Here is a 22,328-nt window from a genome sequence, read left to right as displayed (position 1 = left end):
ATGGCAGCCATCAGGCTTCAACACACATTAAATGGACTTGATGCTCACAGCGCATCGCCAAGTGAGCATTGAGCTCTCAGTGCAACAAGACAGAGAGAATGAGATCACTGCTTTCACAAACAGCAGGACTGGAAATAGGAGGACTATTCCCCTAATATGCATCATGTGGGAAACTATTCCTGGGAAATCAGCTCCTGCAGTCACTTGACCAAGTTCTGAAAAGGAACTGCAAATGTTCCTGTGTTGAGAAAGGCACTGCAATAGCTCAAAGTCTAGAAGATACCACCTACCTTGGGAAACACCAAGGAAGTGCAGTTCATTTAGACTGCATCCAACCAGAAGTCAGGAGGAACTTAATTACAGCCTACAAACACCTAGGGAAAGAGGTTTCTGAGAGGAGATGGTTCTTTAATAGGAACAAAGGTTATACTGAGCTCTCATATATGTGGAACTGGAAGCTAAAGGAGGTCAGACTGCAACTAAAGTTGCCAATTATTAACAGTAACCATAAGTAAGCACCAAAATGCTCACCTCTAAAACAAAACTGACATTTTTCAGACACTGCTGCTCTGCTCAAGTAGAAGTTACAAGATTGATGCAGAGTGATCTACTGAAACTTTGGACCTTGGACATATAAAAGTTCAAAAGCCTTTTCATACTTTAGTATGAATTTAGTTGCTCTCCTACAGAGTTATTCACATACAGAGCAATGTTTCAGGCACACGGTATGATTCTTGGGGTGTCCTGCACAGGACTAGGAGTTGAACTTGATGATCTTGATGGGTCCTTTCCAACTCATCATATTCTATGATTCTATCACTTTAAATGAGCAGGTGCTGATTTCATCAGAAGGACTCACTGCTACATTTCCACATAAAAATCACCCAAACACATACTATCGCCACTAAACAGCTTTCTCTCCATTTCCTAAACAAACACATAAAAATAAGAAAAATTATACGGGAAAAAAGTTGCAGGAACGTGCTCTCAAAAATTATAGTATGGCTTTGACAGCAACTTTTCAAAATACAAGTGAATTTCTTTGTTCAGTTCCATTTTCTTTGAAGTCAGGGCAGAGGAAGTTGCATTTTCATTGTTCATATTACACTGATTCAGTATTTGGTGAAAAACAAAAGCAGGACAATGCATCTCTCTCTATATATAGGTTATATAAAAAAAATAAAATTAGGATATATAAGATAGTCTACTATAAATAGGCTATATTATATGACATATATGCACCACATATACACATGTATATTATGTACACGTACAAAATGTAGGAAGACAAACCCGAGCCTCAAGCCCACAGGTATCTCTATGCAAAGAGACAGCACATGACACTGCTTGTGGACTCCACACACAAGAAAGCATTTTCGTGTACACAGTCCTGCCTGAAATGAGGGCTGGATTCATTGCTGAAGGGCTATTTGCACTGGAGAAATGGGAGCCACATACAGTGATTTTTGGGGTTTTGTTTGGCTGGTTTTGGTTATGTTTTTCTTTTTCAAACCATGCAGAGAGATGGAGTTGAAGTTTAAAAAGAAAATTCAAGCTTTAAAAGCACATTACAGGAAAGCATAACCTCAGCAGTAAAAAACCCAATAACAATACAGGTTACAGTCTGAGGCCAGCCCCAGTTTTGGCACAGCTAAGAGTAAAATAGAAACACGTCATTTCAGCAATCAGTCTGTCAAACCTTTAGCCAAGGCAAGCTGCTTCAAATCCAAAAGTAACTTCAAAGCATTCCTGAGCAGGAAAGCATGAATAAGAGAGGCAGGTGAGGTCCCAGACTAGTCTCAAAAGCAGAGCCCTTGAGGGAGGGGGAAAGGAATGCACCCAGCCCCCTGGCTACAACTTGAGGAGAGACACTGTACCAATGCCTAGTTGGCTGTCCACTGCCTCTGCCCTGTCAGGCTCACAAAGTAAAAAACACCTAAAAAACAAAATGCAAAATGACTGTTAAACATCCCTACCACCTGGGCTGATCTCACAGGATGAAGCACTGTCGTGGTTTGGACCTTGTGTTTCCCCTAGAGGCTAAGAAAAGTGGTAGACCCCGAGGGGTGGAAACCCCTGGAAGTTTTGGAGTTCTGTCCAATGGGCGCTCCTGCAAAAATGTAAACATATCACAAGCTCACCGGAAAAGAAGAGTTGTTTTTGGTTGTTGTTGGAGAGGTGGCCATGTTGTAGAGCCACGAGGAAGGGGCTCTGAGCCCCTCGGGCCCTCTGGGGCCTCCCAGCCCCTGGCTGGGGGCTGCAGGGACCTGGAGCAGCATAAAGCTGGGCTAGGTGCCTGTAGTTATGCCGGGAGATGTTTTCTCCATGGGCGCAGAGCAGCAGCCGGCACTGACCAGAGAAATGGTGGCAGAGAGCCAGAGCAGATAACACCTGAACTGAAGGAGCAGCAGAAACAACATGCAGCACCAGAGAAAAGGACTCCTGGAAGGAGAGCCGGGAAAAGGAGAGTCAGCAGCTGAGAGACAGAGTTTGGGGTAAGACTGTACCAGCCCCCCAAACTCCTTTGAGATCCCTCTGAGAAAAGAGGGAGATGGACTCCTATTAAGGAGAAGAGTTTTAGACATGCAGCACCAGAGAGAGAGAGGAGCTGAGAAGCTCAGAGCGTCCCGGAGCTGGACCGGGACGGCCAGAGGAATGCGGGGGGAGTTGACCTTGGCTCCCCCCCCTTGCACTGCTGCCACGGTGGCAACCTGAGGCAGGGCACAGAGGCCCTGCAAGGAGCTGAGTCTCCTGGAGATACCAGACCGTCACGAGGACCCCCCTGTGTCTTCGTGATATGACGTGGTGATACGACCTCGTCTGGGGTTACGAAGCCCACGGAAGACCCCTCGGTTGGAGGTGATGGGGCCGAGAGAGACTTGGACACCTCCCTCGTGGATGCTGGCAGAAATCCAGCTATCAGCTGCTGCATGTGGAGAAGACAGACAGACTGCTGCCTCAGAAGATGCTGCTGTTCAGGACTGGAAGGGATCTGTCCTTCTTTCCCTCCTGGACTTTTATTTGGAGGGGAGAAGAGATCTGATCCACTGTAAATACATATGCTATGGTAGAGATAGTTGTGATCATGTGTATAATGTGATATGGTATTTATTTGTATAGTCATTGTAATATATTCCCTTTCCCCCACTTTGAGTCTGGTATGTTTTGTCTGGAAAAACCCATCTCACATTAGGTTGAGATGTGGGAGGGGGAATAGAGCTGGGGATTGGATTTTGGGGCTATCTCCAACCATGACAAGCACCACCTCACACAGATGTTGCAGGCTCTGCCTTCACATTCCTGCTACACACCAGCCCCTTGGTATTTCTTGTACTCGGCTGTCATTTATGGATCTCAAATGTCCAAAACAAGGGACAGACACTATCCTCAAGTCTGTGCCTACAGCTGAGAAGGTGAAGCATGGGAGGGCAGGGAAGGAGTCTACATTCACATCTCAAGTCACAAGGATGGTAACCACAGTCCCTGATGAAACTTTGGTCTTGCCTTGCTCCTACCTGCCCAACCCACAGCCCTCCCTTTCTAAAAGGCTGCAGAGACTGGAAAAGTGAAGACAAACATACACCAAACATAATAGAAAATTAAGCTTCTTTTCCTATTCATTTACAATTGTCAGAAGTGAATCTGTGCCCCAAAAGGCCACAATGCACAGTAAGAGGTCTCCTCTACCCATCAGCCCTATTCTCAGTCTCCCCTCCCAACTTCTTCATGTCCTTTCAAGAGCGTTTTCCACCTCACAACTATCCACTGTCCTTCTCTGCAGCCACTCTGCAGTTGTCTCAAAAATGCCTGGGCTCAAAACTAGAAAGCAGAAACCTGGTGGGAGAGAGGTGGCAGTGTAACTGGTGTGGATAGGGACACAGCCTCCTTTTCCATGTTACAGCCTGAAGCCCTCCCCGGGCCATATGCCTTATTCACCAGTCCAGGCAAACAAAAGTTATGATCAGCCAGCTGCAAGCAGGCAGGTCAAGCCTATAAATATTCCTCTCTCTCTTTCTAGTATCTTTACTCTTAAAACTTTATGCAAATTCAATCTAAGAATAGATTCTCGTCATGGAAAGAAACCAAAAGACTAAATGCCAGATGTCTTGTACACATCTGCTCTAAAACTGACACCTTCAGAGACCCCACACTAACAACAAGCTGCAAGTATGCAGGAAAGTTATTCTGCACAAAGCTGGGGAAATAGCCTCAATACAGTGAAGTCAGAGGAGTGAATAAGCGGGGAAAACTGGTGTTTGGACTTTGCTTTTACAGACACTTAAATGTGTTCTCACCTTGAGGTTAACAGGAATTCTCGGAAAAGTTAAATCCAGGCTTATGAGCTTCCCAGGTTTTACACTTCTAGCTCATTTTAGAAAAACTTTATATAAGATTTACAATTACAGGAATAGGTCAATTTAGCAATTGCAGAAATTGTGGTAACAGCCAGGTAATGGCCAACAAGAACAGCTCCCAGCACAAGTTACTTGTTCCCCTGCAAGAGTGGGCAAGAAAGTGATTATGGAGTCAGAACAAACAATCAATCCAACATAATGGCTGAAAGGAAACCTGAAAAACATTTTTAGTAAGGCTGTGGGAAACTTGTGGGGGAAAAACAAAAGATGGAAATAGATACTGAATGACTTAAACCTGTCTTGTAGATCATGTACTGAACAAGGTGGGCCTTGTTCTCATCTTCCCTGCACACTGGAGTTCAAAAACCACTACAGACACTGGGTGCTATTGAAACAGATGGAAATAACTAAGAAAATCTATTTCCCTCCTCCTACAGGCTAGTACAGCCGAAGGAGGAGGGCAGAAAGGCAGGTAGCAGAGCAATATGACATGTGGCCTGCCTGGTGGCAGCACACTTGCTCCAGTGCCATGGAGATGAGACCGATGTCCAGGGTCATCCTGTGCCCACAAAGACAGCAGGATCCTGTCCCAGGACAAGCCACACACCCCCAGTTGTCACTACAACCTGCCATCTCCAACAGGTCTGTCACCAAGCAGACAAACTCTAGTTTTTAAGGCTATTTTAAAAGCAGGCAGGTACATTTCCCTTTAGGACACCAGACCCATGTGGCAAAAGCCACTCCTGCCCACATCATCGTGGGTGGTGCATTAACATGCACCCGGTTAGAAGTGACACAGGGAGCCAGCCTGCACCTCAGCACACAGCAGCACATGGCACCTGAGAAGCTGCCTTTGCTGAAAGGAGTTTGCAGCTCCAGATCACATGAACAGAGTAACCGCTGGTGTGAGAGGGACAGTAAGATGTGCAACAGGTGCCACTTCCAAGTCCACATTATGTATCCATATGGGCTAAAGGGCCTGGCCCTAAATGACCCCGAGGTTTCCCACTCCTCATGCTCTCCCCATCCTTGCCTGCCTATAAACACTCACTGGTCTTGGAGGGAATGGCATTTCTGCACACCCTGGGAAAGAACCTGCCAGCACTCATTGCCAGGACAACTGCTAAGAGACTCACCAAGAAACACTGCATTACTAACTACTCTAGTCCTCTAGAGCTAAGGGCAAAGCTCTGAAATGGCATCCAGACACAGCTTAACTGCTCTGTGCCATCCTCCTCCTCCTCACACTGCTGCTGACTGCAGGCACACAGGTCCACAGCCACAGGTGTTTACAGCAGATGTGCACACACATGCAAAGTGTCACTCATGAGCCTCCTCACTAGCCCGTTTTCACTCCCAGTCCTGGAGGACAGAGCCCTGCAGAATCGTAAAGCCTGGCCATAGAAAAAACAATAGCTCACTAATCTGCCCAGTGGGGTGATTATTTGGAGAATGAAAATCTTTTGGGACATTCTATAAATAAGTCACTCAGCCAACCTCATTTCTCAGCTTCTGCCACTCCACGAAACCTCTCCCAGCTCCCCAGCAGCAGGAGATGATCCTGGAGCATATGAACCTCCCCCTCCACACCCTGTACCTCCTGGTCCCCACAAAGGACACTGGTGCTCCCAGTATCTGTCCCCTTACTCCACCAAAGGGACTGACATTCATTAGAGTTATCAGGAGCACTGTGTACCTTCACCATCTAACAACAGAGATGCTTTCAATCTCCAATGTCAAACCTTGCAGTACTGCCATCCACAAAATTCTCCTTCCCTGCTCCCACAGATTCAAGAACTGAAAAATCAGCAGGGTCATGCCTTTGAATATCTGTCAGACAGCCAGGTTCATTCTAATACTACAGTTTTCTCAAGTATTTCTTCAAGCTTCATGGTTGTAAAGTCAGCAGGTACAAAAAGGTTGTGAGCATGATTCCAGGGTTAAGATTAAATAAAATCCCAAACACTAAGAACAACTCCTCCTCCTCTCTTATGAAACACTCTGCAGAGTGAACATAAGATGAAATGTTTTCCATTAATTTTCTATTTTTAAACCCCACTTGTTAATGTTTCTTGGCTTTTTAAAACATCATTTGACTAGAGCTCTATTAATTACCCAGTGGTCTCAGCAGTATGAATTTCTTCAGGATTTTTCCCCAAACGAAACTCCCCTCACTTTTAGCCTAGTTTGAAATTTCTCTCTTTTAGCCTAGTTTGAAACTTCTCTCTATTAACTTCCAGAGGAGTTTGGTTTCTGATGTTCCTTGTGCTTGTTTCTCCTGCCACAATTAATATTTCCTGTATGAGTTAATTTAAAAATATTCACATAAAACAGCTAGGAAATACAAAACGAGAAGACTTTCTGCAGATGATGTTTCCAGATCATTTCCAAAAACCCTGCCTCACATTGAAAAGCCTTCTCACAGGTTTTATGAGTTGGCATCTTGTGAAATCTCTAACAGTTTTCATCTTGTTTTAAGAGAGCACTCTGGGCTACAAAGCTGTCAGCCTTTGAAGACACGTCTGGTGGATCTTCACAAACAGCTTAGCTTGTTAATGCTTAGCCACAAGCACTTATCTCCCTCTCTTTTATTGTGATGCAGCCTAATACTCCACTGCTTTGTACAGTAAAGCTAATGGTGAAGACATAAAACAATTATTAGGACTGGAAGTCTGACATGGCGATTATTCCTTATAGTTACCAGATATTCATGGTCTTGCTCCTCCGACAAACCACTTCAGAACAAGCAGGTTGCATCTCTTCCTCCCACCATTCTTGCATTTCCCCTTTTTCCCCTCCAGATGTTTATAACTGCTGAATTACAGACAACTGTTAAAACTGCTGTGGGTTTTCATAATTTTCTATGCATCGCCATTTCATACAGCCCAGTATCTATAAAACTGCAGTTAGGTCTTTACAACATCACCAGTTGTTTCCTGATGGGCATTATTTTTTTTCTTTGCCTTTTTTTAAAAAGGAAAAAAAACCCTGAAACTTCAGCAAGACCAGTTCTAAGACTGGGGCAGCATCTGAAGTCACATTCCCACACATGTATTTAGAAACATAAATAAGATGACCTGATTCTCATTTTGGGATAACAGAAAGCTCCAGACACTCACCACTGAAAAATAAGTGTAGTTTAAAAGGTTGGTTTGTTTGTTTTTAATAAACCTGAAAGGGATCTCTGAAGACCATCTCATCTGACTCCTCACTCAGCATATGGGCCAAGTTGTATCAGGTTGCTCAGGGCCTTGTCTAGCTCAGCTTTTAGTATCTCCACAGGTGAAGACTTCACAGCATCTCTGGATAATTGCTCAAACGCCTGACCCAATCCCACTGTGCAAATGCATTTCCTAATACCCAACTGGAATTTCCTTTCTTGCAGCCACTCTCTTATGCTATCACTGTGTATCTCAGAGGAGCCTAGCTTTGTCTTGACTGCACCCTTTCACAAGATAGTCACAGACAGCAATAAGATCTTCCTTTTCCTCCAGAAGACCAAACAAAACCCACCTCACCCTTTCCTTACAAGTCCTGTTCTACAGTACCCAAACTTCACGGTGATCCTCATTTGGTTTATCATTCTCCATTTATCTTCAACAACCACAGACTCAATACATGGAAGTAAGTGTATTTCTGGACCTTCTACCACTTCTTTTGATCAACTTTTGACTCAAAATGATTACAATGCAAAGTTAGTAACCTCTGTAAAAAGCATTTGTATGCACCTTTAGTGCACCATCACCCCACCAGGAACATTTCATTACTGCATCATCACAACAGATGAACATGGGCTAAGTGTGTTCTACCTTCATTGAAGTTGTCATCAGTTGAGATGTGGGTCAAGGGAGACTGAGGTCGAGAGTCCCCACACAGGGAATAGCTGTGTTCTGCCTGGATGAGGGGTGCTGGGGATGCTGGAGACAATTCCACCTCCATTATTTCATTCTTCTCAGACAAGAAGGGATCATTCAAGAGCTGGCCTAGGACATCAGGTGAAAATTCATCCAGGAACTCTGTGAAGTGCTGTGGAGACAGAAAGTAGGGAACAAGTTTATCGCCTTGCCTGTTTGTCATGCCAACAACAGGAGAGGATTGATCAGAACAATCTTATATCTGCCCTGGGCATCTGTGCCAGTCAGCAGCAGGATCTACCAGCCCTGGTCTAACAATCTGCTTCTCCAATCACTACTTCAAGCTGAAGAGCTACAGCTAGAACAAAAGTCCTCTCAGAGGCATACATTACAACAGAAGAGCCTGTCATTAACTTGCAACAGAAATGGAAAATCAAAGCACGATACTCATGTCCTGAAGTGGCCTCCTCCCCCTACTACACAAGGTACTCACTACAGTGCACCACCAAAAACGGGAAAGCACGTTTCCTCCAGGAAAGTACACTTCCTGCAGGATTTATCATCAGAACATTTTGTGTGTGGAACAGAATATAGGGGGTTAATGTTCACTGAAGCAGAAAACAAAAATGAAAGATATTCAGACACGGACTCTGACACCACGTATGACTATTTTAGCTGTGCAGAACATTCAGTGTGCTGTAGGAAAACGGGCCCTGCACATCCGCAGCCAAGCAATTACGACATTTGCTAAAAATTGGGTTTTCTGAATGATGTATGTATCTATTTTAGAAGCTGCCTTCCACCCAGGACTAGAGCGCATATCCAGCTTCTAGGCCCCAGAGCTAAAGCTCCTGACAGTCAGAACTAATTACCATTTTATATATTACACTGAATTCATTACACCAGCAGCACATGTTATATCTGTATGCAGTAGGAAAACTTTGCCTTTGTTTCTTATTCAAAATGAGTAAAAACCAAATCTTGCAATCTACTTCCTTGAGACTCCAGTGCAGTTCCCATCAATAGTTGAAAACTCTGCGTCTCTTCTTGGTTTTGTTTCCAGTGTCAGAAAATTACATCTTTGACAAAGAAACTGCATTGCAACAAATCATTCCTGCTCATCTGATTCACACAAAGAATTCTATTTTTGTACAAAAATACTTGTACAATGAATTGTAATGAGATTTTCTGAACAATCAGGCATTATCTTCCATCTTATATAGGAATCTTTGTCGACTGGGGCATGATGCAATAAAAGTCTAAGTTTGTTTGATTTGCTGTGTTTTTGCAAGCAGTATTGATCTTGGCTCTTCATCTTGCTCTCTTCTGCAGAAACAAACACTGAAATTCAAGATTTGGCTTCCTGTAGGCTAAATTAGGACTTAAACAAGTCAGTATTGTATAAACCCACGAGGGAAGCTGTGTGCTCACACCCTCATCACACCCTCATGCACTCACATTTCACAGCTCCAGCAGCACCTGTGGCCTGGAAGCCTGATGCTGGAAAACCCTGAGCACAGCCAGCTCTCATAGAGTTCCCTGGAAGTTCAAGCACCTCTTCCAAGATGCTTACAAATGCTAACTGTGCCTTTTTTCAAAATCAATAAGTCTTCAGTCAATTCTGACTGACACTGAGGAAAAGAAAATATTTACCGAACATAAGGCAATAAACAGAGGACCACAGTTGCTACGCTGGAATAGCAAGCTAGCTAAAGAAAAGCCTTTACAAATGGCAAAACAGATTTGTAGCCTCATATTTACTTACTGTAAATGATAACACTAATAAACAAACTCTCAGAGGATTCCACAAGAGGGTCACGATGAACCCAGAAAGCCTTGTTTACTTTAATTTTGATACCCAAGGACTCACTAGGACTTCACATCCAGGTGCTTTCAAACAAGGATGAAAGTATAAACTACAATTCCTCACTCTGCAAAGAGAAAAGAAGAAGGATGCACAAGACTAGTTGAACACTCTGGTGCATCAATAAAGACACCGATAATACAGGGTAGGCAGCCATTAAAGTGTAAGCAAGGGACAGAAATGCTTCTCAACCACGAAAGAAGTCAAGGATGAACCTACAAAAAAAGCAGTGCCTTTCTTAGGGACAATATATTCCCCCACAGTCTACACATTTCTATTTATTTGGGCTAATGGCAAGAGTCAATTATATTTGTTTACATACTTTCCTAAAGCTGGAACGTTTCCTTCTTTCTAATTCTTGTATGCATTATTCCGACTAATGACTAGCAGATGCTGAAATATGACTGATACAATATTTGGAACCCTGGTTTCTACATGCAGATACTTTATCACCAGCATCATCCAATTTCAGGATGCCATCCTTGAAAATATCATGCCTATGCATTGACTTAGGCTGACACTACTTAGATGTTATACTTCACTAGACTCAACAGAAAGGACAACATGACCACAAGCTACTCAGCTATTTTTGGTAAATTCATGAATAAATATTTTTATTAGCCTTCTGTTTATTACTGTTTTGATATGGAAAAAAATCTTATCAGATGTTATAATACTTCTTCCATTTGACTGAAGTTAGGTCCATCAGATTTTTATTTTTTTTTCTGAATGGGGAATTTTCCTACAACCACTTCATGAAAAGCAATGGAGGAAACAAATATTCAGCTTCAGAGAGAAAGAGGACCTTGGGGCGGGGAAGGATGTTCAACATGTTCATCAGTATTTGTGTTTTCTCCTTTTCATGAGCAGCTGTAAAGCAGCAAGCTGTGAGGAAGAATAGAATTTGCATTTACAACAGAATCGCCTGATAGCAAATAAATGGTTGATTTCTAAAAGGATTTTTTAGTTTCATTAAAATTCTGAAACTTACTTTTAATGGTCTGTGATAAAACTTTGAATAGTGGTCAATAGAGAAACCTACAACAACTGCCACAGGTCAAGACTGCGCAGCTACAGAACTCAGGGAACAGACTCAGGGATCTGGACTTCTCACTCAGTGATTACAAAACACACCATCACTTGATTTACAAGAATCTTTCATATGTTATACACTTCTCTACTACACCAAATGCTTAAAGCTAGGTCACTTTCTTTTTCTTAATAAAACAACTATCTCACTGAAAGTGGCTCCATGTGCTTAGAGAAGTTAGAAAGAAAAGGCATCTGAGCAACAGCTAAAGCAGAAACAATCTGGGCACAATTAGGCCTCCAGCTCCTCAAAACTTCCACCTACACCTAAGCTGCTCCTTCTGTCTTTTCGAAGCACGTTCTCCAATTGCCAACCCTCCTCCTCCTCCTCCCCTCTCTGCTTCCATATGCACCTTAGTGGTCATCAGCCACTTCCAAAGCTGGAAAGCCTCAGAATAACCCTCAATTTTGATACGGCAGCAACCACCCCTGCACTCAGAAACAGGAAAGGGCAATTTAGGGAGGAAACTGAGACCTTTGCACTTAGAATCTATATATATATTTGCTTGCAAAAGAAAGAAATTCTTCATCTGTTGCTTTTATCTTGGCATCTTTCGCCCAGAGAGTTAACCTTTAAAAAAAAACCAAAAAACAAAACAAACAAAGAGAGAAAAGAGCACTTGTATTGAGAATCTGCCTTTTCTTCTTCTTTTTTTTTTGTTGTTAATACCTCTGTAGACAGTTCTGTTGCCAGTTTCCTGCTATCCTCACACCCCACTGGCAGCCCCAGCACTAACTGCAGACGAGGAGTTGGTACAAGGAGTCTGTTTGAATTATCAAACTATTTCCTCCACACAGCAAAGAGACGTGTTCAGCTGGGATTTTAACCTCTGTAAAAAGTCAGGGATTTAGGACAGATGTAACCTTATCTTTCCCTTCCCCCAGAACCCTGAAAAGACAAACAAAACAGCAGCACTTGGGTTTACCGACAGACAGTTGCAGCCCCATGGAGTTCTACCACCCATCTGGCTGGACATTTGTTCATGCCTATAACCCGGGTGCTTTAGGGGAACACAAAGCACCTACAGACATCACCTCACAGTGAGCAAACAGAGGAAAGCTCTTATATCCGGGTGCACAGCGGATTTTGGATAGCTCTTCGAAAGTAGTAGTTGGCTGCAGACCAGCTGGGCTGAGGGCTGCAGCTCTCCATCTGCCCGTTCCCGCCAGACAAAGGCCCTTTTCTCCAACTGCCTAAGGGACAAGGGTTTTTTTTTCCTTTCTGGTCTGATCAAATGAAGATCTCTGAAGTAAAACAGACTCAGGTGCATGGCAGTGCTGGCTTCTCCACCAGGTGACCTGAAGCCAGAGGAGAGCAGCACTAGCCTCAGTTGTCTGAAGATATTATCACGACTAAAAATGAAACAGTCATCTTCAGAAAATTGACTTTCTAAGAACTCACTAAAAAAGTAATGAAGAGAAGTCAAGAGCCCCAAATGACAGTTCATAATTATATTTAAATTATTAAGCAAGTGACAGGCTTTGCTGAGCCTGGAAAATGCACTGTGTTAGCTTCAAGTCCTCCACACTGACTGTAGCAGCACAGTCCACCCTTGCCAGCAGAGCCACCCCAGAGGGGAGCTGCCATCCTTGCACACTGTAAAACAATCCCCTCTCACTCAGCAGACCAGGGCAAGGTGGCCATGCAACACAGCAGGGTTATAACCACCCAGTAATTCAAGATACTACCCTCCTGGGAGTTAATGGCTCCCTCCTGGCTCACCCTGAGGTCTCCCCATCCTGGAGGGATCAATCTCCTCTCACAAGTGAAACTGTCAGGTAGGAGCATCCTTCCTACACAACAGGCACGCATGGGATAAAAACAAAGCCTACCATGCACCTGTAGGTACAAAACAGCCTGGTATTTCTCTCTTGTAAGGCTTCAGCAGCAATCATGGGGGGTAGGGGGGAAAAGAATTGCACCTTTGCTTCTGTATGAAAGGAATCAAGAGTCCATGTAATTCACAAGGCAGTGCTCCCAGAGAAGAGGAGGAAACAGGGGAAAAAGGGGACATCACAAACCGTCTGTGGGGGAGGCAAACATGCACCACAGGCATGAATCTCCCCCTTCCTTTCATCCCCAATTTCCTCTCACATTAAGATAATAGGGAGAAAAGGGAATAATTTTTTCACCAGCTCTTTCGTGATTTACATAAACAAAGGTGTACAGGAGATAAACCACAATGTATCAGAAAGCATCAAACAGCTCAAGAACTGTGGCTAAATGGAGACACCAACTCCTCTTCAAGGAACCAAGCACACATTTTACAGACATCTGGCAGCTGCTTATATGGTAGCTCAGAAGTTCTGAGTAGGAGCCACAGCTGCTAACAAAAGGTCTCAAGCTCTGGGGCATCCAGGCAAGGCACCAGTTGTTGAAGGTGGCACACACACTGGTCAGCCTTCATGGGTCGAGCTCTAGAATCAGCTGCATGGCAAGAGCTGTGAAAGGCATCACACACCTCACTATCAGCTCTGCCTGTGTTTGTACATGCAACATCTGGGGGCTTGGACCAGAGCCCTTCCCTGTTGAGCTAAAGAAGAACCGTGCCTAGAGATGCTTCTTATCAAGGATTGCACACACAAGCCTACCAGAGATGACAATGAAGCAGAGAAGTCCATGATGCTCTGCATGCGCAACCCCAAAGTTAAACCTCAAGACACAAGCTAAAAAGCTTTCTCAAGGCAAGTGTTTTCTTCCCAGACATGTTGCTGGTAGTGCTGTTGAATTTCCTGTCTCAAGTTCAGCGGTGATGGACTGGAGGTGTCAGTGTGCACCAGCATCCAACAGCCAAGACTACTGCTCTCAATGCTTGCTGACACTTGGGCATCAGTTAAAGTGCTGAGTGTCAAACAAAGTCTGCAGATTTTCAGGTGCATCACTTCTCTCAACTTTGTCCCTTTCTAGAAATTCTTTGTGTTAGCAGCAGGGAAGCTGGCCACCACCTCCTCTTCTCCAAATTCAGCCACAGCTTGTATCACATGGTACCCATCTGTCAACTTTGAGAAGAGCTATCGATGGAGCCCCTGTAGCCTCACCTCTGCAATTCACACACATGTGCCCTGCAAGGAACAGAAAAGCATCTTTTCTGCTAGAGAGTGTGTTGATACATCGCTGTTACAAGGCACAGATTCAAGCTCCTGCTGGGTTGCTCTTACAACGATGAGAAACGAAGGACAGCCTGGCAGCAGTACAGGATTTTTCCATGAGATTGATTCCAAAGATGGGGGCTGAAAGAAATACAAGACCAGCCCTAAAGAGTCAGTCACCAACATTCTCACAGGGAGAAAGTGGAAGAGCAGAAGGCTGGACCCTCTAACAGTTTGATGTAGCAGGGTGTTTGCCTATGGTATGCATTAATTTCAGTGAGGGGGAGAACCAAATATATTTGTCAGAGAATATTTGAAAAAATTAATGCAACTACACTTGAAACAGCTGCAACCTGATTGCTGAGAGACCCCTTGGACAGATCACAGTATTGAGTGTGAGACAGCAGACACATCTGATTGCTTATTCTTAAACAGGACACAGAGATCCCCCCTCCCCGACTGATGAAGGATCAAAACAGCTGGAAGAGCTTTCTGATGGCAGGAAAAAAATGCATCCATGCAGCCAGAGCAGGGAACAGAGACACCAAGGACTGTAAACTGTCCCCCAACTCATGCCTAAAAACACAATGATAACACGGCACAGCAATGTACCCTACCCTGGCTTATGTACCTGCCAAGGACTAACAGAGGGAACCTCAGATTTGTAGGCATTTATCTATAGGGTAAAAATCAAAACCGAGATGCATAGTTACTCAATATTTTACTCTACTGTAAATTCCTTTACTGTCTAGCCAGTAACTATACTGAAATTACCTCATTTGTGGGAGGATATGAAGAGTAACACAAAATTGGTATTTGGAAACAGCAAAGAGATCCACCATAACAGCAGATACAATTGTTCAGAGTCTCGCACCAGCATTTACTCATTTTAAACATTAAAAAAAAATGTGGACAGATTAAAAAAAAAAATCCACTAAGTGAATAACATACAGGTTGTGTCATCAGCAAAACAAATGCCAGGAAATTCAGAGCAAATAGATTTATATGGTAATTAAATCTGCACATCTTCCCAACTTGCTCAGGTTACACAGTTGGAAATGCTGAAGTTCATGCTGAGCAAATCTTACAATCCACCCTATTATGTACACATGCATGCACACACTTCCATTGCAAACACTCAAACATTTCCACCCCATAACCCACAAAGAAGAAATGTATTTATTTTTAACTATTCAGGGGACTTTTCAAGAACCATGTTTACTCCCTTGCCTTTCTGTGTTCCAAAATATTCTTTCACTTCCCTTAACACCCCTGTGTCCTCTCGAAAAAGAATTTTTGGATTTAAAAATATGGTTAAACCCCAAATTAAATTATATAATAGCTAGGACTAAATATGGATTGATAGGGGAAAAAAAGAAAAAGGAAAGAAGCCCTTGTGCAGCTGAGGCAAGGGTGAGAAATAACCCTTAAGTTCAGTGTCTTTTAAGTCCACTGTCTGCAAGCAGAGATTGCTATTGCTCATTCCTAGCCCAAGCCTCTTGGGAGTCACGCAAAACAGGAAAATCCTTCTCACATTCCCCTGCCCTTCCCCCAGTGCATAGTTCTTGGATCTAGTCTAACTTTTCAATAGGCTGAGTGCCGTGTTTTGCTATTTCCCACCCTCTCCCCAAAAAAGCCAAAGCCAGAGAGCAGTGACTCACTGGGGCCAGAGCACCAGGGCAATGAGTCATTGAGCTGGAAGCCCTTCACTAATGCTCCCCCCATCTGGGTCCCTGACTGAGACCTCACAGTACATTATTAATTCTGTTCCAAGCAAGCATCTGGATTACGCTCTCAGGTCAGATGTAGTCATTCTTTTGCCTCGATTCTTCTCCCTTCACCCCCCCGCCCCTTATTTTTTTTGCCTCTTATACCAAGCTCACTGGTATGCACTTCACTTGTCCCCTAAGTCAGTTCTCAGGCTGCCAGCTTGAGCAGCAGAACCACAGAAACCCGAACCTCTCCAACTTCTCCCCACACCCTCCTCTCCACCTCGTGAGCAGCAGGGTCACAGTTCTTTACCACCAGTGATTGCAGAGGCTGCAAGATGGGCCTGACTGACCAGTTTGCATTTCATGAGCCTCCAAACCACCAAGAGCATGGACAAGCCTCTCAGTGCCGCTTCCAGCTAGCATCGCTCACAACTAGACTGGGAGGGTAGCTCAGCTTCCAAAACTTAGTCACTGGGGTCTCCAATGGTTTTTGGCACCCTCACAATATACTTAAAGAGACCAGTTATGTATTGAAAACTACACAGTGAAGAAAAAAGGTATGTTTGGATTTATTTTTTTTTTGCCCCAGCTACACTCCAGGTATGGAATGTCAGTCATAAATATTTGTTGTGAGATAATACTAGTTTTCTGGGTTACACCCCAGGTACACCTAAAGGCTCTATAGAAGGAACTTGCTTTTACCTCAAGTTTTACATCAAACTGCTGTCTTCTGTGTAACTACACAGAGCTTAGCCAAAAAGTGAACAGCGAAAGAAAGCTTTCAGGCAAGCTGAAATCTTTGTGTACAAATTTTAAAATTCAACAGTGGGCATTTATGGTCTTGTTTCCTGCCCAAGAGCTCGGCAGCAGGGACAATACATTTGGTTGTTGCACAGCTGGTTTAACTTATGGCCACTTTTGAAATAAAATAGTTACTCCAGTTCCTTCTTGCTTTCAGATACATCTTAACGTTATACCAGTGTTTTACAACATTTGGGCACACTGCACTTGGTTTCATTTATCATTTTTCCTCACCATGGAAATGGGAAGGACAAAGCAAAGAAAATTCATCTCAGTCTTCATGTAACATCATCCCTTGCTGATGGGTGTAAAGGGCACAGCCAGCACCATTCCTGTCAGAATCCACTAGTTTTGCACGCATTTTAGAGATCATAGAATATCTCAAGTTGGAAGGGACCCATAAAGATCATCAAGTCCAACTCCCAGATGATTTTACAGTAATAACAGGAAGGAGGAGAGGATAACCAGGGAGAGAAGTCAGAAGTCACAGACACAGTCCAGCTCTCCTACATGGAGACAAGACTCTCTCCCCAAGGATGACTAGCACCATGCAATTCAGGAATGATTAAAACAGAGATGCTGTAACCTGCTCATCTGTTCACTCTGAAAGGTCTCATTGCAGCTCCCACATGTTAAGCAACACTTGAAGCTCCCACACTCTGTCCACAGGCACAACCTCCTAGAAATATAACCATCCTAGTGGGCACACTGTGCCAGGATGCCATTGGGAGACCTCAGAAAAATCATAATTTCACATCTAGGTTCCCATTAGTACAGGGGGCCTCCTGCAGAACACTGATGCTTTCCAGCTCAGCTGTTTCATATTTAAAGCCTCCTCCCTAAGGACCAAATTAGAATCTTTCAAAGGAGGATCTTTTCTTAGTCTGAGTGGTGTAGGTAGGAAACAACTTCTGCTCCATCAGCAGTGTTTGCTGCATGCTCTGGCTTGCCAGTCCTGACTGACAGGACACTTCACATTTAAAAATAAAAATCCTTATTTTCTTCTTCAACAATGCTTCTTCATTGTTGGTTGCAAAGTCTAAATGGCAGAATTCCACCTTGCAGGAGCCATCGTTCTTTCTTTTTCCTAACACTGGCCTCAAACCTACACACCAACCATCAAAATTCTGCTCTTTAATTAAAGCTGGTTATTATAAAATAAGTAAGTCTTTATGATCAGTATTGGCAGCTTAAAGAGAGATGGGGCATTTTATTTCACAAGAGTTAGTAGGTTTTGATTTGCAGATTCATAGTACTGAGGGGAGAGTTTTATCAGGTTGGTTGGTTTTTTCTAAGAATAGAAGCATGGAAGCTGAGGCTTGAAAAGAAAGGACACAAATTTAAGCTCCTAAATGTTTATTTTAGCACTCTTATGTTCTGAAGAGTCAGACTACCTTATCAAGTGCCTAAATGCAGACAGCCTGAGTTGATTATGGAAAATATGAATAAGCTTTTATAAAAACTGCCCAAGGCTCATAGACATAATGGTTGAAACTGCAGATGCGTGTAAAGTTCTAAAAAGAAAAAACACACCACGCACATGTAAACCCGTTCCTGAACTCAAAAAAAGGTGCCTGAGCACAATGGAAGGAGAAAAATAATGGAGTGATTTTGCAAAACAAACATGAAGAAATCTACAGGTCATATCACCCTACCCCAGAGATAAACTCCCCTGCCTGATTCACAGCTCAAGGATCAGTAGCATTTGGCTAGCAATGACCTTAGCTGCCACAGGGTTTAGACCCTGCCCTGCACAAACTGCTGCCCCCTCTATCACACAGATACCTACTATCAGGGCAGGAGGAGGAACAACACTGGCAGGACTTTGTGTTCAGTGCTGCTGTCGCTGAGTGTTGCACATTAAGTACCATGCACTAAATAAGTCGGTTAGGTGTCAAATCCTGTCTCAGTGTGATCCGGCCAGACAGGGAAACGAACAACTACATTAAAGAAAACCTTCCAGTAAACAAGTCGTATGCCTTGCTTTCAGTAGAAACATCCTGGGTTTTGATCTGACATACCTCTCATCTTTCCCATACACTTGCACTAAGCCATGGATGCACACAGAGCTGGCACTTTGTCAACAGCAGGTACAATCAAAGACTTCCCATCCCCGACTGTCAAAACGTTCCCAGTCTGCCACTTTGCAGCATGTTTCATGTCAAACCTGCTACCACCCCAGGAAGCAAAAGAAGAGCACAGCAACAGTACTTGACAATGAGAACACCAGGAAGGACATCTCTACTTTGTACCTGAAAGAGAACACAGCTTTTGAAGCCATGACACTAGAGCTTCTCTGGATGAGCCAGCCCCACCAAACCCATCCCATGGCAAAAAGCCTTGCATTTTGAAGCCACCCCCAGTGGTCCCCTGTACCACGAGATGGATACTTCAAGACACCCACGTTGCACTTGTACAGCCTTAAGTCTGCTGAAATTCACACAGGAACCCACAGAAATGGTTTTGACACCTCATTTTGTGTGGACCAGGACTTCCATCAGCACTGGTACTTTGGCAACCTCCCTCTGAGGAAAAGATGCATTTCATTTTGTGTCATCACAAGAGTGGGGGTGGGTCACTGGGCTTTTACTGGTGTCAAAGTCAGACCAGTTTGTTTTGAAGCTCTACTCAAAGCTGTAGAAAGGAAACAAGGAGACAGGATATGAACAAGATCAAATATACACTCAAAAGCATGCACAGCATTTGTCTAGACAAATAATTTTAAGATACTCCATACTTGAGAGCTGGTATTCCAATTTCCTATGTCACAGTGCCAGAAAACATTACTTCAGTCAACTTTATAAAAAATAAATAAATAAAAAAGGAGTGGTACTGGTCTAAGGTTCAGGACCCAAAATAGCAGTAGATGGAAATATCGGTATCCTAAGACTAGGTCTTGAACAAAAACAAACTTGTGCATTTATTTCCCCTCTCTGCTTCTTTCCAGAGATGCAGTGACTAGTGGAACAGCTTATTTAGCTGGCTCTTTCCCCTCATGAGTCCTGGCAACACAGGAGAGACTTTCAAACCATTGTTGTCTTCATCTGCCTGTGAACTGACGTTTCAGCTTTTCTCACTAGCCCTCCTCCACTCAGAGCACCCCTCTCCTTCATCTGTATCTCCCCTCTGTACCTTCCATTTCCAGACCTTTGCTCCCAGGCAGGTAGAGAGGCCAAGCTACTCATCCCCTTGCAAGATGTAAAGAAGTTGAGCAGAAGAATCAGGAGTGAAGCTGCAAACTGCAGGCGGAGACCCTGGAGGAGCAGAGCCAGAAAAGCAAGGGTGCAGAGGGAAAGCAGCAGGAGGAAGCAAAGTCACAGTGCCTGGAAAGGGATAAAATAAACCTACAACAGATAAGCAGTATATTAAGGTTGTGCAAGAACTTCCTCCATCCCCAGCTGCATATTTTTGCCAAGTGTCGCTGACTTTCGTGCCTTGCCATTCAAAACTGCCCATCTTAAAGTGGTCGCTCTCGTGACTGCTATGGATTTACTCTCTTTTTTTCTTCCCCACCAGAAAGGCAGGATGAAGAAGGAAAGGAGACTCAGTAGGGGCTGGCACTGTGTCCCCATCAGTGAGACAAAGGCACACCGCTGTGGGTGCGGTGCCTCAGGCAGTACAGCCCTACCCTTGTCCTGCAACAAACATCTCCAGCCCAGTCTCTGCAGTCCTAATGAGACAGTCAAGCTCTTCAAGCTGCCCCCATGGAACAGAGGATCAAGAGAACCTGAGAGATGCTTTAGTCAATAAAGCATCAGTGTTGATTGTAAATCATCTATCAACATTTCAGCACATCTAAACCAAAAAAAAAAATCTCAACCATACTGCCATGCCACCGTGGCAGGTGAAGAGAAAGCCACAGGGGAGAAACAATCCTGCTTACCATGGAAACACAAGTATCATATATTTGGGCCTATTGGAAGAAAGGTAAAATTACTGAGAATTAACATAAATCAGACTCTTGAAAACAAGAAAGAGTTAATAGAAAGTATAGTTCAGAGGGAAAAAGATTGCTTCTGAGTTTGTCAGGATCCAAGAGAATGTTAATTATAGATCAGGTCATTGCTTGGCTGCAGTTATTGGGGGGAGAAGAAGGAAGATCAAAATGTTTATTTGAATATTCTTGGGAGGGGGTGGTTCTGAATTACTGCTTTTTATATAAGAACAGATGATACAGCCATCCCACAGGATGGTAATGAAATTACTTTTATCCCAACAACAACGGAAGAGAATATATAAACAGCTACTCAAAGCTGGCCATTTTAATTAGTAGACCTAGAAAATTTCCATCTGAAAAGGCTAAACAGTGCTTCTAAGGAGCTCTTTAAACTATTTTCAGTATGAGATGATACTGAAAGACTATAAAAAATAATATGAAAATATTTAAGTGTAAACAAAGCAACAAAGTTAACCTACCTATTGTTCATTTCTGATGAAGGGAAGAGATAGAGAAGAGAGTAGTTAAGAGTCCAGGAACAAAAGGGAGAGAAATCTAATTTATGCTCATAATTCCACAATAACGGGTAATCTAGCCTCTCTAATTTTATCGCTTTCTGTAACAATATTACAAGCTTAATACCCCTCATATTGTGAGGCAATTGACTTGGTGCTGTACAAGATGAAGCTGGAGTGAGATAAAGTCAACAAGCCACATTCAGTGTGACAAAGAAATAAGAAACTTCCATATGTGAAACACGAATGAGCTGATTGTGCCACGTGTTTTCAGTGGGTTCCCAGAAGGGATCAGTTCTTGGCCCCAGACTCTAATGACCTGAGAGGAACAGTCACCACCACTGAAGGTTCCAGATAATGCAGCATCAGCAGGGGCAGTAAGTAATAAAAAGGTCAGGTCACAAAACCAAAACAGAGTACTTGGTAAGCAGCCATAAAGGAGTGACATATCTTAAATAAAGTTGAAGGTAAAAAAAAAAAAACATGCTGCAAACAAAAGGCTCCAAGTCACACTTGGGTGACTGACAATCAGGAGAGACCCCAGGACTCTGGGAGAGACATGGCTGAAGGAGCACCTGCAGGACAGGTAGCACAAGTGCTGGGCCCTGGGGAGGAATTACTGCAGATACGTGCTCAGGCTCCAAGCTTGGGAGCCTCGTTGCTGCACTCCAGGTCAAGCCCCTCAGCTAGCAATGAGGTTTCACACAGTTCCAGGAGTAGCCAAGCACCAAGGACTCCTGCATGGCCATCCCGTTCTGTAGGGCCACTGTTGGGCTCACACACCCAAAGAACAGCAGGGAGGTACTGCAGAAATTTTGCCTTTTTTATGTATTTAGGATTCTTTTTTGTTTGTACTTGCTTCTTAAATGAGACCTCACATTTAAAAGTCACCCTACAGCCAATCACACAACATGTTGCACAAATCTGTGTTCCCTGCAAAACCCAGAGCACACAGGTTTGAGGACTTCAGAAAACAGAGGTGTGTGGAGCACAAATTACTCCATGCTCATAGTGGATGTGGCTGTTACTATCCAAAGCCAGCTCCAATTCTATATCACCAAATTTAAAAAAAATGATGCTGAACAAGGTTCAGAAAATCACGAAAATAATT

At 43.6% G+C, this 22,328-nt stretch overlaps 1 protein-coding gene across 2 annotated transcripts in view; it reads right to left on the bottom strand.

Moving 5' to 3' along the window:
- CREB3L2 (cAMP responsive element binding protein 3 like 2) overlaps positions 1 to 22,328 on the bottom strand; it is an 85,198-nt gene that overhangs the window by 32,361 nt on the left and 30,509 nt on the right. For both annotated transcript variants that reach the window (XM_051784764.1, XM_051784763.1), the window contains exon 2: positions 8,165 to 8,381. In XM_051784764.1, the coding sequence (XP_051640724.1) occupies positions 8,165 to 8,381 (217 nt within the window). The remainder of the gene's footprint in view (positions 1 to 8,164; positions 8,382 to 22,328) is intronic.

Source organism: Manacus candei, unplaced genomic scaffold (assembly GCF_025592945.1).
Source record: "Manacus candei isolate 608988 ecotype Guabito, Panama unplaced genomic scaffold, ASM2559294v1 h1tg000018l, whole genome shotgun sequence".
Lineage (NCBI taxonomy): Eukaryota > Metazoa > Chordata > Aves > Passeriformes > Pipridae > Manacus > Manacus candei.
The sequence above is the reverse complement of the archived record's forward strand: the minus strand, read 5'-3'. Positions and strand labels throughout refer to the sequence as shown.